The following is a 16,536-nucleotide window of genomic DNA, read 5'->3' as shown; positions in this document are numbered from 1 at the left end:
TAAACACTCCCTCAAACTGTTAAAAATCATCTCTTAACTCTACCCTAACCAGGGGCGGCATTTCACCATTTCATTTGGGGGGTCGAATTTCTTAAATATGTATAACCCCAAAGTGAAACCAAACACACGTTAGCTAACAAGAAGTTGTCATAAAATCGGTTTAATATAAATAAAAATAGTGTTTAGAAACAATTAAAATTTTGATTCATTGACTAAAAAGTTATTATACAAAACATGTCGCACTAAAGTTTTTATACCTTTTGGAAAAGTTATAATGCATTATTTTTGGAATTTGGAAGAGCAGGAAATCGTGTTAAGTTACTAATCTATCAGTGCCCAATGTCTTGCTGTTTTGCCAGTTCAGTTAAATGGAAAAGGTTTTATTTTTTTTATTCCCCCCCCCCCCCCCCCTTTGTGCTTCGAAAATATTTCTCTAATTTCCTGAGACATAAAAAAATCTTTCTCTACTAGCTAAGCTGATTGTAATGGTTGAAAAATAATTGAAGTAACACAAAGTTATGTATGAAAACACTTTTTGTATCTTGCTCTTCAAAATCAACCAGGCTACTTCAAAAACCGTGAGGTTTTTAAACTTTTCATCATTGAATAATCTAGTCATGTCGGCGCTCTCAGCTTCAATGAGATATCATCTGCCTCAAGCTCTGTTATTCACTATTCCAGACTGATGAGTCCATAACAAGGACGAAACTGCAGTGTCTAAATGTGAAAACCATTCTGTCGGCATATTGCTTGTGCTATGCTAAAGGGCATAAGCTTTTTCACCATCGAAAGAATCGTTTTGCAATATATTTTCCAGTCGTCAAATCACTGCTTTGAAGTTCTAAATGTTTTTATCGTTTTAACTCTTGAAGATTATATTGTGTCACTCCGCGATTGCATAATTATAGAGCCCCATAAAAGGTATTTGGTTGATATGTCTTTTTTTATTCAAGAATCACATGCACTTTTAAGAAGTTTCTATGAAAGCATTATAATGTATTGAGCAGCTGAAACGTGTTTCTAGCAGAAGGAAAGGGATGAACACTCATTAAATAAATATACACTTAAAAAAGAGCGTAAAAGTGAATGTAAAATATCAAGGAATTTTCTTGTGAAAACCATGCAGCCGCACCACTTTTCACGAGCCTCTCATATTGGACATACCATCGTTACACTGGGCACACAAGTGAAATATTTAGCCTATATGAGGCAATGTCTTCTTTACTTAAAATTAACCATGGTTCTCTATCAGTTTTCTATGTTCTGGAAAAGCTGAAAATACTTCATGAATTTCTAAGTCATCATCTAAATAACGAAAAACACTTATTAGAATAAACGAGGGTCATCCAGAAAGTAGAGAATATTTTGTGCTGGTGTATGGATGCTTCCCGTTGTCACCGCTGCCGCGTTATTATTGACCTTGGGATTGCTTTGCTTCAGTCTGGCATTAGCTGCGATCCCCTATGGCTAATTATTGCTTAGCCGTGCAATTTCAAAATGTCCGTTACAATTAATGATCCCGCCGAGTGTAAGGTGCGTAGTGCGTAAGATTTTTAAATGCAAGAAGCCTGCGACCCATAGAAATTTACAGGCAAATCGCCGAGGTGACTTTCATCTAGTGACTTGCACTTTTCCCCCCCAAGTTGAAAGACTTTTTGGGTGGAAAGCGCTATGGCAGTGATGAGGAACTTATAGAAGCTGTCAGTGACTGGTTCAACAGCTTGGCAGCACCTGTGCATGCAGAAGGCATAGAAGAAAAACTTGTAAAATGCTATGACAATTGCTTAAATTTAAAAGGTGACTAGGAGAAAATTAACTTAAGTATCAATTAGTAAATAAACAAAGATTTTCTTTTTTATATCAGTTATTGAAGTTTTTGTACAGAATCGTTCTTTACTTTCGGAATGACCTTCATAGTTACATAAATTGGGATTTTTGTTACAAATAAAATATATTTCTCAGTTTGTTGTTATTAGGCATACACCCAGTACCAGCAACAGTTCAGTACTACTCTGTATGTCACAGGTTCTTGAGAAAGGCTGCAGACGATTTCTTAGTTTAGGGGAAAAAAGACTAAAGTTTTTAAAGGAAAAAAGTCTTAAATTTCAGCAAACAAAGATTTGTACTGTATTTATACTAATACAAATACAAATAAAAGTGACGACCAGCAACAGGCTCTGGGGCCAACGAGATTTCCGACTTACATAAATTGAATTCACCTATTTTCTATCATTCTTATCAAAAAATTTGGGGGTGCGAATGCCCCCTCTTGATCCCCCTATTTGCCGCCCCTGACCCTAACTGTACATTCCTGTTTCTTACATAAAGAACTGAATGTTACTTGTTTTTTAAAAATACCGTTTTATTTAACATAAAATACTGCTACGATGTACAAAATCAATGATCAATGGGAAAGAAAGAAAAAGTAAACCGGTATACGGTAAGCGCAGTATATAGTAAGAAAAGCAAATGCATCTTTAGTTGCACTGAACAGTCGATCCATTAATGATATTTGTACACAATACATGAGCAGTTTCCATTTTCATAAATATTTGCATTTTACTAAGACACTACTCGGTGAATTTTTACGGATTTCCTTTTCTTGACTTGTAATTGTATGTATGGAAGATTCACTCATACCTAATTCTCGTGCTACCTTCAACGCATTTTTTAGTTGAGCTTCAGCTTTTCAAGAAGCTCTAGCTTTTCTTTAATTGTCAGAAACTTTTTCCTTTTATCTTCACATACTTTAAATGAAACAGCGCTCTTAGGTGTCATTATGTTTCATTAAATTTCGCATTTAAAATGAAAAAGGAACTTCCACTCTCAGCGATGCTAAAAGGAAAAAGATCCATTCATGAAAAAAAAAATTTAGTAGCCAAAGCTGATACGAACACACCACGATTCCCTCCCGAGAATTTGCGTGTTGCGGGTGCGTGATTCGCGTTAGGTGTGAATACTGGAGAAAAAATCGCGTTATAGCCATTTCGCGAAAGTAGCCGGAGTCAACTGTATTCCTTTTGGATTTTGAAAGTGTGCGGTGAGCTGCCTTGGTTGTTTTCACTTCTTTGGTATACGTCGATTCTGAGGAAGGGAAGGATTTGTGAAGGTTTTCTTTTAAACACAATTCCTAAAAGTATTCAAAATTATCACGCCTCCCATTATACACAAATCAAGCTCTCATATATTTTTTCCGGATCAGCACCGGCAACAGACTTGACCCGTAATTCGCGCACTGGGACAAATTTTTACAGTACTCGTAGCACTGTTACACTATCATTATTCACATCACTCGTTTTCAGTTAACCTGCTTACACAACCGTAATAATTATTTGTTTTAACTCTTTACTAAATGTATTTTACAAGGTAAACTATCTAAAAGATAAATTTATGATTTTAAAAAGCATAATGTAATTAATAATTTTTTTGATTTATTGGGGGGGCTCTGCCCCCTCAAATATTTTTGAGGGGGCTCGGGCCCCCTCAGGCCCCATGGAGTCGGCGCCACTGAACTCTTACAAGCTTAAACTTTTGTGGTAATTTTTATTATGTTTTTTACGTTTCAGTTCGAAAGCTTCAAAATGATACTTGATTTTTGAGGAAAAAAAACTTAAGAAATCGATCATCAGTACCTCCTTTTTGTGGAATTATCAATTTACACCACACACACAAAAAAAAAAAAAAAAAAACTTTGTCTGCATCCTGGTTTTAAATAAAAAAGTCCATTAACCCATTAAATTAACCCCCAAACAGTGAACAAACACAGCAATTTCTAGTCATTTCCTCTCTGAAAATCATAATTATCCATTCGCTTATATTTTTCCTCCAATCACATTGAAAGTTAATCATCTTTAATTCAGAATTTATTTTTTGATAATATCATCAAATCTTTCATTGCTTAAAAAAATATGTATATGTGTTTTCATATGTGTCAATTTTTCCTATTTAATATATTCAGAAAAAAAAATCTCCTATTCCACTTTTAAGTTAATTTGCAAAATACCCAATTTTTGGGTATTTACCCAGAGTTTTGGATAATACTTAAAAATATTTACCTATCCATTGGGTATTTACCCAAAACTCATCACCAGATGTGAACTGGTACTATCATTTGTTGCCTTGTCTCACGATAAGTTCATGTCAGATCTCATTTCAGAGTAAATTAATGTTTAAAACATGGAAAATATTAAATGACAATGCAGTAAACTTAGTTAAACTTAAACCCCTGGAGTTTGGAAATTGGGCACTTATAAAGGAAGTCTAGTTTACACACCAGGCAAAGTTGGGTTTTAGACACAACAAAAGTATAGTACTGATTAAAACTGTCAAAAACCTGAAGAAAACCTCAAAGTATAAAAGTGTTTATAAACAAAAGCTTGCTGAAGAAAAATATAATTTACAAACTAGAAATAGTTGTCGTATATTATGCTGAAAATTAAATTTTTATATGGGTAATTAGCTGCTTATTATGGGGTAGCTATACGTGATTTAAATAAAAGGGGGGTGACCCACTTATCCCTTATTATGGGGTAAGTGGGACACCCTTCTGATTTTTTCTATAATGTTTTAAGATGAAATAAGACATTAAGTTAAATTTCTCAAAACTTTTGTGTAAGGTTTCAAAAGCGACCTGTTATCTAAAGGGTTCCACTTACCCAAACCAACCCTAAGCCATTTTTACCTCTAATTTATTTTTGAAATATAAGAACTTCATAAGAAAAATCTGTACAACCTATTTTCAAATTAATAGTAAATTGAAAAAGATTTAGTTTGAAGACAAGTAAGAGGGAGAAATAATTATTCAGCTTTTTAAAAGTTATTACTGAAATAGTCATTCGATAAAACTTAGCAGTCCTAACATTTTAAATTGCATTTCCCAAGACATGACGAATATTCAGTTAATAGTCAAGTATTCAACTAAACTAAATTGCTTTAAAATACTTTATGGTTTAGTAGTAGGTGAGGAATGGGAATACCCTCCCCCTTTTTTTCAGTGATGTTGATCCATTACTAAACATTTTTATGCTAACCTCAGGCCCGGATCTACAAATTTTAGGCCCCCCCCCCCTGCTAAAACTTACCAGGGCCCCTTACCACCCACTAAATTTTGCTTATACTAGATTGGGCCCATCCCCGCTCCACGAGGTCTGCGGGTAAATAGATTCGTGCCCGACTAGTATTATATTCAAATTAAAAATAATATTGATTGAATCTGCATTTGACCATGTTTTACTATTAACAGCATAATAGTGATGTGAGGCTCAATATGGTTTTTATTTTTAAGCTTAAATTTATCTTATAGATCAAATAATCTTTTCTTTTCAGCATGCTTAGAAATGGGAGCCTCTCTTAATAATAATTAAATTTTACTTATTAACCTTTTTTATTACTTATAAACCTTTTTTGACCAGGTTTTGAAGTGAGAGTTCAAACTACCAAAAACCTTCCTACCCCGACTCTTAGTGTTTGGTGTAAAAAGAATTTTTGTGCGATTTTCTTTTCGCTCCCCAAATGAATTCCCATTAATGTAATGTATTTAATACATTTCATTGTTTTGTCCTTGTTTATTACCCTTAGTCAAGATAATTTTTATAAATGGATATATTTTTTCATTCTATATTTTTAGCTTGTATCCCATCACGGGTTAGAGGCTGAGAGGCATCTCCTGCGCTGCTTATTTTCTCATGTCGATTTCAGTGGTGATGGTAAAAGTAGTGGCAAAGACTTCCATCAGGTAATTCTTTTTCAGTATAAAAATGTTATTGGTGTTTGACTTTAAAAACCCTGATGTTTCCATGGAGAGCTTTTTGAAACTAGTCAAGCAGCATGACAAATCATGACCCCTCTGAATACTTACGGGCCATGGCAATCGCTGAAACCCATGGCAACAAAGAGGGTGCTACAGGGCACCTCTGTTTCCATTACTTTGTCATTTATTGGTGGATGCAGGGGTTCCGAGTGGCGATTTTTGTGGTCATAATGGGCGACATCCTATCAAAAATATAAGCAAACTTTGAAACATTGATTATGATTGGTGGATGCATGAGCTGCATCGGTTTAACGTAGAAAAGTCTAAAATTATCAAGGCCTGTAAGCATATTTAGTGGGGCCATGGACAAATCGATCAATGTGCTCGGTACTTTTGTTGACAAATAAAGTTATGTTGTACCTTTAATGGTTCCTTATATTGTTTGACTTTCATGCACACCTCTGTCCACAGACGACAGGGAAAGCTTATTTTCTGACTCACCCTTGTATGTTATTTTTAATAGTTTGGATTGTGATAAATATCCCATTCTGTTTTTGGAAGCTTAGGCAATGAAGACGATATATGGCGACTACATGTAACAGTTATGATGATAAATAGATCTTTCAACTTGTTGCATAAAAGTAATTTTAAAATACAAAAAGCTCAAGAAGTGTAGAGGATGCAGTTTAGATGAAATAGTTTGTTTTTAGCACATTAGCATCCAAAGCAATAATAAACATACAATACCCTTTTAGAAAATTTAGGCACTTAAAAGAATTTTGTTCTTCCTTGCAAATGACTAAATATGCTAACTGTGCCAAAAATTTAAATAAATGTTTAATTTGCCAAAATTATTTAAAAGTAAAAAATTAAACTACGATTCATGCGAAATAGTCATAGTTATCAGCACATTCGGATTTGCCTCCAAAGCAAGGAGAATAAGATACACTTGTGCAGATAAATTTTCATACTTTTCAAGAAAACAATCTCCCCCCCCCCCCCCATTGATGGCTTATGTTTTGTCATTTTCAATAGCTTATATTGTAATAAACTTCCAATTCTGTTTTTGGAAACTTAGGAAATCATTTATGTCTTGAACAGCACCTGATGTCTCTCCAGCTCTAATATATATATCTCTGCAATCAGAGCTTATGAAATTATGAAATGGCAAACAATAGGCTTGAAATTCAAAGCTTTAGCTAATAACCAGTGCCCAATTACCTTTTGAGCCACCTTTTTTATTGTCAGCAGACACTTTGTCGAATATTTATTCTTTTTAATGAAAATATTTACATTTCTTAAAAAATCCTACTTTTTAGTTACAGCTAATAGAAACTCATATTTTCCAAGGTTTGAGTTTTCATAGCATCCAGATCTATTATTATTGGTCATTTAAACTCTCTGAGTAATTAACGAAATTTAATTAAAAATTAATTAAATGCAATTTGTTTATATTTATAGACGCAGTTTTTGATCCAGGAGTGTGCTGCAATTCTAAACAAGCCAAATTTTGTATCTACTTTCTGCTACGCAATAGATTGTCCTCTTCAGCAACAGAAGGTATTTTTTTTTTTTTTGCCTATGAAATTCAGATTTGTATTTTAAATGTTTACGCATAAAATTCTTCAAGAAAATATGTGCTTAAATACATACAGTCTAACTCCAAAGCAGTATCAGATCTCATTGTATGGTGCCGTTATATTGAATCAAAAGTAGATTTGAAAACAGATTTACCTTTTTCGCTGGACTGACGAGAAGAAAAAAATTAACAGGAAAATGTTATACAAGAGTCAACCAAATATTGAACTTTTGTATAACGTTGAATATAATATTCAGTATTTAATATTCATTAAATACTGCAAAATAATTTGAAGTATATTTTGATAAGTAGATTTGGTAGTAGAAATTTGGAGTAGATTCACAGCAAAAATATTTTACTTTGCAAATCTACTAATTGCATAAAAATTAATTTCATATACGATGTGACAAAATGTAATTCTTACAAATTAAGCTTTTGCCTGCCTCATATTTTTCACTTTCATCTCAGGAACAGCTCACAACGGCTGAGGATTTGAAAGTGTTATTACTGTGAATCATATTGGCTTAAAAGGGTTTTAAAGTCTTTTAGTCCTTTCTTAGCAACATCATGCGAATATGCAGTTCTGAATTTCAATTCTTAAGCGTGATCCTTTTGGAGTTGCTGTGAGGGGGTGAGATATAGATCACAACCCTTTCATTCTTCAAGTTAGAAATTAATGTCCAAAAAATCATGGATATTAAATAGGTTAACCTCATGATCAGAATCCTTATATAGTGTTAATGGAAATCTAAATTTCATAAAGCAATGAGCGATGCAGTTTTGTGGTTTTGTTTCTCCCAACGGTATATGAAACATAGTGCCTACAATATGTATGTAGGCTTTTACCATGCATTTTTAGTGGCAAGGAGTTATGAGAAATAGTGTGAACTATGTGTCTGGTTTTAAAAGAAATGCAATGTTGAATTTCTCATTAAAAAAATCAAAACTGAATTGGCATTATTTGTGTGAAATTGTCAAAAGCGAAAAAACAGCGTATAGAGACCCATAATATTCGGGGAGAAATAATACTAACAGTGTTGAAGAAATTTAGACTGACGAGGAAAAACTTGAAAATGAGAGAGACAAGAGATTAAATCAAGGTTTTATCAGATTACACATGTATGTGTATATGTGTAGAATAATAATTTTAAAACACATGATCAAACTAAGATTTGTACTTGTTTTTTATAAATTTAAAATGTGTAACATTATGGACAGTTACATTAAAAAATGTAATAATATAACTTTCAGAGCAAACTTAAACTTTGTCTTAACTATTTGTTCTGAGAGTAAAAAGAAAAAAATAGTAATAATGGTAATAATAAATAAAATTACTGCTATGAAATAAATTTTTTGATGGTGGGTGTAAGATCAAGCTCTAGATTAGGAGTCTGCAATGGGCGACCATTTTATTGAAAACTAGCAGTACCCGCACGGCTTTCCCCGGAGTAGAAAATCAAAAGGTCATTTGATTCGCCTTTATAATTACAAACAATGGAATTTCTCGCCAATTTGCTATGTTAATTTGCTCGCCCATGTTACGGTTCCACCTTATGATAATTTGGTATTTTACTTGTCCACGGTGTAATAATTTGCTCAGGAAAATGTTCTTAAAATTTAAAAAGAACAAAATCAAATTTTCGAAAAATCGCTTTGAGGTGCACACCTCCAAGCTTCAAGCTAATTCTGTCCCAAATTTTGTGAAAATTGGCTGAACAGTTTAGGCGCTATGCGCGTCACAGAGAGACATCGGGACAGATATCCAGACAAACTTTGAGCTTTATTATTTGTAAAGATGGCTACGAAAGAAAATCAAGTCTTAGTCAGCAAAAGTGGAGACCATGTATTTTTTTATTTGTTAAGTCATATCAAATATCGTGCTACAACACTCTTCCAACACGGAGACATTCAGTGTATCCATCAACTCTACCTTGGCAACATAATTTGGAGCAAACTCCCTTCAGGTTATTAATTTTTTTGCGCTGAGTGTATTTTTTTTTAAAGGACAACCAATGAAAATGATTTCTTTATTTTAATTCTTTTTTTCTTTCTTTTTGATAGTGATTAAAGATTTTTTAGTGGAAAAATATATTATCTGCTTTGTTTAAAAGTTGCTGCTACTTTATTCGTTAATTTATTTTTTAATGGGGCTACCATTTTTTGTGACTTTAGTAGCCAGTAGCTACTATTCAGAAATTCTAGTCTAGAGCTTTAGTGTGGGAGAATTAAATAAGAGTTTGACTGTTCTCTGGCAACCAAGTTTATTCTCGGATAAGCAAGTGATTCCGGCTCTTGTTAGTAATAACCAAATGTTGTGAAGAAATTTTTATTTTTTCATAAATATATAATAGAATGTTGTGTTTATTGCCATAACTTTCAAATTTTATCTAATAACTCTGGTATTATTCAGCTGAATAAAAATGATAGTAACTCTGTTAGTTGTTTCAAAATTAGTTTAATTCTGACTAGTGCAAATATTGGCATTTTCTATGATAATATATATGTTTTTGTCCTTCCTTCCAAAATCTCTTGTAGTTCAGAAATTTGTCTGTTAATAGTCATATGACACGAGAAACTTTAATAATTTAATGCTTATTATGGTAAATACTTGCTTATGAAATGTTATTTTTATCTCCATATTATGAATTTTTCCAGAGTTTGAGACCTTCTGCATATCTTTTGCCACAATTGAGCAAAGTACTTAAGTTGTCTCCTGTTCAAGAAATTGCATTTGGTTTGGCCCTTTTAAATTCTGCTGTGTCTGAGCATACAAGTCACGCTTCAATTTATCTCAAGCAGAAGCTTCCAGATTTTATCAAGCACCTTGTCGAGACAGGTAAATTTTTAATTTAATGTTTTATCTGTACTAAGGGGCCCTTCACTATTTACATAAGGATCCCAAGCGGGGGGAGGGGGGGGGGAGAATCTCTACATACCCTTACTTTGGGGGTAGGAAATCATATTAATTCTTACGTAATATTTTTCTAATCGATATTTTATATTAGAAATCAGGCTGTGAAGTGATTTGGTAGGGATCATATGCTATTTGCGTCTGGGAGGTAAAAAATCTATTAGGATGAGCTATTTTTAAATTGTTTCACAAAGAATGAATAGTATAAAATATAATGTTACAAATCCTGTAAATAGTAATTATTGTAGGAACGTAACCTGTAAATAGTTTCCCGTAATGAATATACAACCCCTTTTTCATTCGGCTAAATTATACGACCCCTATTTTCTTTCTTTTCATTGATAACGGTCTACTACTTTACAGAAGCGTGTGGAATATTTGAGAAATTTCTTTTCGGTGTATTTAAGCCGTTAGCGATGGATAAACAGTTAGTTTCGATTGATATTTCGAACTGAGAAGATTTTTGCTCTGTTTATAGCGAGGCATTTCGCTGTGTTGTTTTCGTATTTGGAAGTAAATACGTGTGTAAACGTTGAGTTTACGGTGTTGTGTGATAATTGCTTAATTGCTGATGAATAATTTAGCAGTTGTTGAAGATCTTTCCTGTACATAGTGTAAATAAATTTCCTGTGTTTTTATCAAGAACTGTGTCTTCATTTCAAGAAAGTGGAAGTCGCACCGAATCCGTTACAATTTGGCGCCCAACGTGGGGCTTCTTCTGGACTTTCTTGGAGTAAGTGACTTTGGACATTTTTTCATAAAGACTTTTTTTGAATTAGGACTTTATTTTTATGGTGATTACTCGCGCAATGGATGAACAATTCAAACAACTTCTTGACGCAATCACCTCTGTGAAGAGTGATATGGCGGCTAATCAAGAACAATTAAAAAATGATATGGCGGCTAATCAAGAACAATTAAAAAATGATATGGCGGCTAATCAAGAACAATTAAAAAATGATCTGACTGCAAGTATGTTGGCAAATCAAGACCAGTTAAAAAGCGATTTAACGGTGCTGAAAAAGGACTTAACGTCTAACCAAGAAGAAATTAAAAACGACCTTATTTCGGTAAAGACTGTGATGGAAAATAAATTTAATGACATAGAGCATCGAGTTGATGCTATTGAAGAAAAATTCAATACCGTTGAAAGCCGATTCAATGCTGTAGAAAATAAATTTGAAGATGAAGATAGAAGATTTCATCTACTAAAAGAGGAGATCTTTAAGGACGTGGAAAGGAGATTGGCGACCGCGGAAAGCAGCTCTGTACAGTTTGGCGCTCCCACATCGGTTGCTCGACCGTCCATTAAACTTGCCACATTTGATGGGAAAACTTCGTGGCAGGTTTACAAAACTCAATTCATGATAGTGGCGGAAGCGAACGGATGGGACTCTGCTACCAAGGCCTGTCATCTTGCAGCATCCCTGAGAGGTGACGCAGCGGACATTCTCCAGACCCTTCCGGACAGCCAGCGCCTGGATTTCGCCGCCCTCACATCTGCGTTGGAGCTTCGCTTCGGTGAGAAGTGCCAGAAAGATTTCAGCCGACTCCAGTTGAAGTCCCGTTTCCAGAAAACCAGGGAAACCCTGCAAGAGCTAGCGGCGGACGTCGAGAGATTGTCTCATCTTGCTTTTTACGACTGCCCTGCGGATGTTCGAGACAACCTGGCACTCAACTACTACATCGACGGGGTTCGAGATCCGGAAATCCAGAAAGCTCTACGGATGGCGGATGTCAAAGACCTGAATTCTGCCGTTGTGTATGCGATGAGATACGAGGCAGCCCAAGAAGCAACCCGTGTGGATCGCCATCTAATCCGGACTCAGGAAGCTGATGAGTCTGATTCCAGGTCGTCCCACCTCGCTGAACTTGAGAGACAACTCGGTGACTTGACAAGACATTTGAGCAGCATAACAGCCCAAAAGAAACAAGAGCAGAAGTGCTGGAAATGCGGTAGTGAAGGACACCTGCGAAGGAGTTGTCCGGCTCGCCAAGCTACGCGAGGGAAGGAAATCACCACCACTAAAGCTCTGCAGATTTCCTCTTCTAGTAGTGGCAGTGATGGACTTTTCATTTACGCACATGTAAATGGGAACCCCTGCAGACTGATTGTTGACACTGGAGCCAATGTGACAATCATTAGGACAGATGTGGCTCGTGAATTCGGATTGAAACTGCTGTGGACATCGCCACGCGTAAGTCTCCAGACTGTGACAGGTGACAAAATTGAGATTGACGGTAAAGTGGACTTGGAAATAGTGTTTGGGAATGCCACCTACCATCATACGGCATTCGTCGCTAATATCACGGACCCCTTCATTCTCGGATTGGACTTTTTGAAGAAATATGACTTCACTCTCGACTTCAAGACTAATGAGCTGCACTCGATGAGAGAAGACATAGCCGTTTTCCCCCGCAGAAAGTGATGTAAAATCCGCTCATCAAATAATAGCTCAAACAGATTTATCGATTCCCTCAAGGTCAGAATCATTAATACCTGGCTCCCTTGAAGAAAGCAATAGTTTTCGATTTGGACTCATTGAATACCCTAACCTAAGCAATAGCCTAAAAGGAGTGCTGGTAGCATCTACGCTTGTGGACCTTTCTAAGGATGTAATTCCTGTGAGAGTCGCCAACGTGAGTGAAAGGCCAAGGAATATCCGGAAAGGTGAAGTGTTAGCAACTTGTACTCCAGTAAACTGCATCATTAGAAGAATCAATTTCCCCGAGACTGTGTCTTCTGAGTCCTTGACATCGAAGTTAATTGGGAGTGCACCCTTATCGAAAGATCAAAGAACTGCTGCGGAACAATTGGTGGATGACTTCAAGCATCTGTTTTCATCTACATCGGAGGATGTTGGCCGTACGAATTTAACGCAGCATAGGATCTACACTGGAGAACACCCCCCTATTAAACAGCATCCAAGACGACTACCGTTCGCCAAGAAGGAAGAGGTTGAGACCCTCCTGAAAGAGATGAAGGAGAATGATGTAATCGAACCTTCATCCAGTCCTTGGGCTTCTCCCATCGTCTTAGTCCGAAAGAAAGATGGCTCCACCAGATTTTGTGTCGATTACCGACGGCTGAATGAAATCACCAAGAAAGACAGTTACCCTCTTCCACGGATAGACGACACCTTGGACACTCTGTCCGGACACAAGTGGTTTTCGACCCTGGACTTGAAGAGCGGCTACTGGCAGGTTGAGATACACCCTGATGACCGATAGAAGACAGCGTTTACAACAGGACAAGGCTTATGACAGTTTAAAGTGATGCCCTTCGGCCTCTGCAATGCACCAGCTACGTTCGAGCGTCTTATGGAGACAGTGTTAAGAGGACTTTCTTACGAATCCTGTCTGGTCTACTTAGACGATATCATCATCGTGGGACGCAGCTTCGAAGAACATCTGGCAAATCTTAGGAATGTGCTGCAAAAGCTTAAGGAAGCCAATCTGAAGTTAAGCCCGTCAAAATGTAATTTGTTCCGCCGGGAAGTGAACTACCTTGGTCACATCATCTCTTCTGAGGGTGTACAAACCGATCCAGAGAAGGTATCTGCGGTCAAGGGTTGGAGTCGTCCCGAAAACATCCATCAGTTGCGAAGTTTCCTGGGGCTCTGCACGTACTACAGGAAGTTTGTGAAGGGTTTTTCCAACATTGCACGACCTTTGCATAAGCTGACGGAGAGCAAGCAAAAGTTTGAATGGACCAAAGAATGCGAAGCTTCATTTCTACGACTGAAGGAGGCTTTAACATCAACGCCTATCCTCGCCTATCCTCAGCCTGAAAAATCCTTCATCCTGGACACTGATGCGAGCAACGAGGGAATTGGAGCTGTTTTATCCCAAGAAATTGACGGAAATGAACATGTCATCGCTTACTGGAGCAAATGCTTATCAAAGTCGGAGCGAAATTACTGCGTCACCAGAAAGGAGTTACTGGCCATAGTGAAAGCTGTAGAACACTTCCATCATTACCTCTACGGCCGAAAATTTCTGCTTCGGACAGATCATGCCTCGTTAACTTGGCTTTTGAACTTCAAGAATCCAGAAGGCCAGATAGCCAGATGGATACAGCGGCTCCAGGAATATGACATGGAGATCAAGCATCGAAAAGGGTTATCTCACGGTAATGCTGACGCTTTATCAAGGAGACCCTGTCCTGAGAACTGCCACTATTGTTCCCGAATCGAGAAACCGTATGGAACGACTAGCCCTACCGCCTATCAGGTGACAGTGACTCCAACATCATCAGAACCTGATCCATGGAGTGATGACCAAGTTCGAAAAGATCAACTTGAAGACCCCGACATAAAACCAATTTTAGAGTTCATGGAAAGTGACAGTCGATGCCCTAGCTGGCAGGACGTTTCCATCTTCAGTCCTGCAACAAAAAGATACTGGGCTTTATGGAACTCACTCCATTTACGGAACGGCGTGCTACACCGGAAATGAGAATCTGACGACGGCAAGACATCTAGGTGGCAGTTACTACTTCCTCGATCCAGGATTTCAGATGTTCTGAAAGAAATACATAGTAGCGCGACTGGAGGACATTTTGGTGTCTTGAAAACTCTCAATAAAGTTCGGGAGCGCTTCTTCTGGAGCAAGGCGAAGGATGACGTGGAGAAGTGGTGCCATTCTTGTGACGCCTGTGCTGCTCGTAAAGGACCGAAGAAGAGAAGCAGAGGGAAGCTACATCTGTACAACGTTGGAGCTCCTTTCGAACGAATTGGGATCGACATCCTGGGTCCTCTACCAAGAACTGCTGATGGGAACAAATACATTCTTGTTTCCATCGACTACTTCACCAAAGGGCCGGAAGCATATCCCATTCCAGATCAAGAGGCTACTACCGTAGCAGAGACTCTAGTCCAACATTGGATCTCGAGATACGGAACACCTTTGCAGATTCATTCCGATCAAGGGAGGAATTTCATCTCTGCTGTGTTTAAGGGCCTATGTCAAATTTTCGGAATTGAGAAAACTAGGACAACACCACTACACCCACAATCGGACGGCATGGTGGAGAGATTTAACCGCACAATCCTGAATAATCTCTCACTTATGGTATCCAGAAATCAACAGGATTGGGACAAGAAGCTACCTTTGTTCCTGCTGGCCTACCGCAGTGCTGTCCACGAGACTACCGGATATGCCCCATCTAAGATGCTCTTCGGACGAGAGCTTCGGCTACCTTGTGATCTCGTCTTCGGTCGCCCTCCGGATGCGCCTTCATCGCCTGAGGAGTACATCCAGGATCTCCAGGCCCGGTTGGAAGACGTTCATAACTTCGCACGAGAGCGAATCAACATCGCGGCGGAGAAGATGAAGACCCGATATGACACAAGGTCTACTGGACATGAATTCAACGAAGGCGACAAGGTTTGGTTATGGAATCCCATCCGACGGAAAGGTCTGTCACCCAAATTGCAGTCGCATTGGGATGGACCCTACAAAGTCCTTAAACGACTAAATGACGTCGTAGTGAGGATCCAAAAATCACCTAATGCAAAACCTAGGGTTGTACATTATGATCGGTTAGCCCCATACTATGACCATAGTTCATGAGTACTACGTAGACAACCATGGTTGATAACATAAAAGTTGTAGATAATTTTTTTGCTTTTAATGTTTAGTAATATTTCTTGTTATTATTGTGTTTTCTGTATCTGTTAGTTATTAATTAATGTGTATATTTGTAAACTTGTGATAGAAGTTTGGCACCCTTTCTGGGGATTGTACTGCCCGGGACGTGCAGTCCTTGGGAAGGGGGCAATGTTACAAATCCTGTAAATAGTAATTATTGTAGGAACGTAACCTGTAAATAGTTTCCCGTAATGAATATACAACCCCTTTTTCATTCGGCTAAATTATACGACCCCTATTTTTTTTCTTTTCATTGATAACGGTCTACTACTTTACAGAAGCGTGTGGAATATTTGAGAAATTTCTTTTCGGTGTATTTAAGCCGTTAGCGATGGATAAACAGTTAGTTTCGATTGATATTTCGAACTGAGAAGATTTTTGCTCTGTTTATAGCGAGGCATTTCGCTGTGTTGTTTTCGTATTTGGAAGTAAATACGTGTGTAAACGTTGAGTTTACGGTGTTGTGTGATAATTGCTTAATTGCTGATGAATAATTTAGCAGTTGTTGAAGATCTTTCCTGTACATAGTGTAAATAAATTTCCTGTGTTTTTATCAAGAACTGTGTCTTCATTTCAAGAAAGTGGAAGTCGCACCGAATCCGTTACAATAATAAAAGGATCACACTATTTATGGCATGTTTATTT

General features: G+C 37.2%; 1 protein-coding gene across 1 annotated transcript in view; it reads left to right on the top strand.

Moving 5' to 3' along the window:
* The window catches only part of LOC129224821 (CCR4-NOT transcription complex subunit 1-like), a 28,527-nt gene that overhangs the window by 2,268 nt on the left and 9,723 nt on the right, over positions 1-16,536 (top strand). The window contains 3 exon segments of the mRNA XM_054859368.1: positions 5,627-5,734; positions 7,211-7,309; positions 9,984-10,164. Of these exon segments, the coding sequence (XP_054715343.1) occupies positions 5,627-5,734; positions 7,211-7,309; positions 9,984-10,164 (388 nt within the window).

Source organism: Uloborus diversus, chromosome 6 (assembly GCF_026930045.1).
Source record: "Uloborus diversus isolate 005 chromosome 6, Udiv.v.3.1, whole genome shotgun sequence".
NCBI lineage: Eukaryota > Metazoa > Arthropoda > Arachnida > Araneae > Uloboridae > Uloborus > Uloborus diversus.
This window is presented reverse-complemented; position numbering and strand designations above follow the sequence as displayed.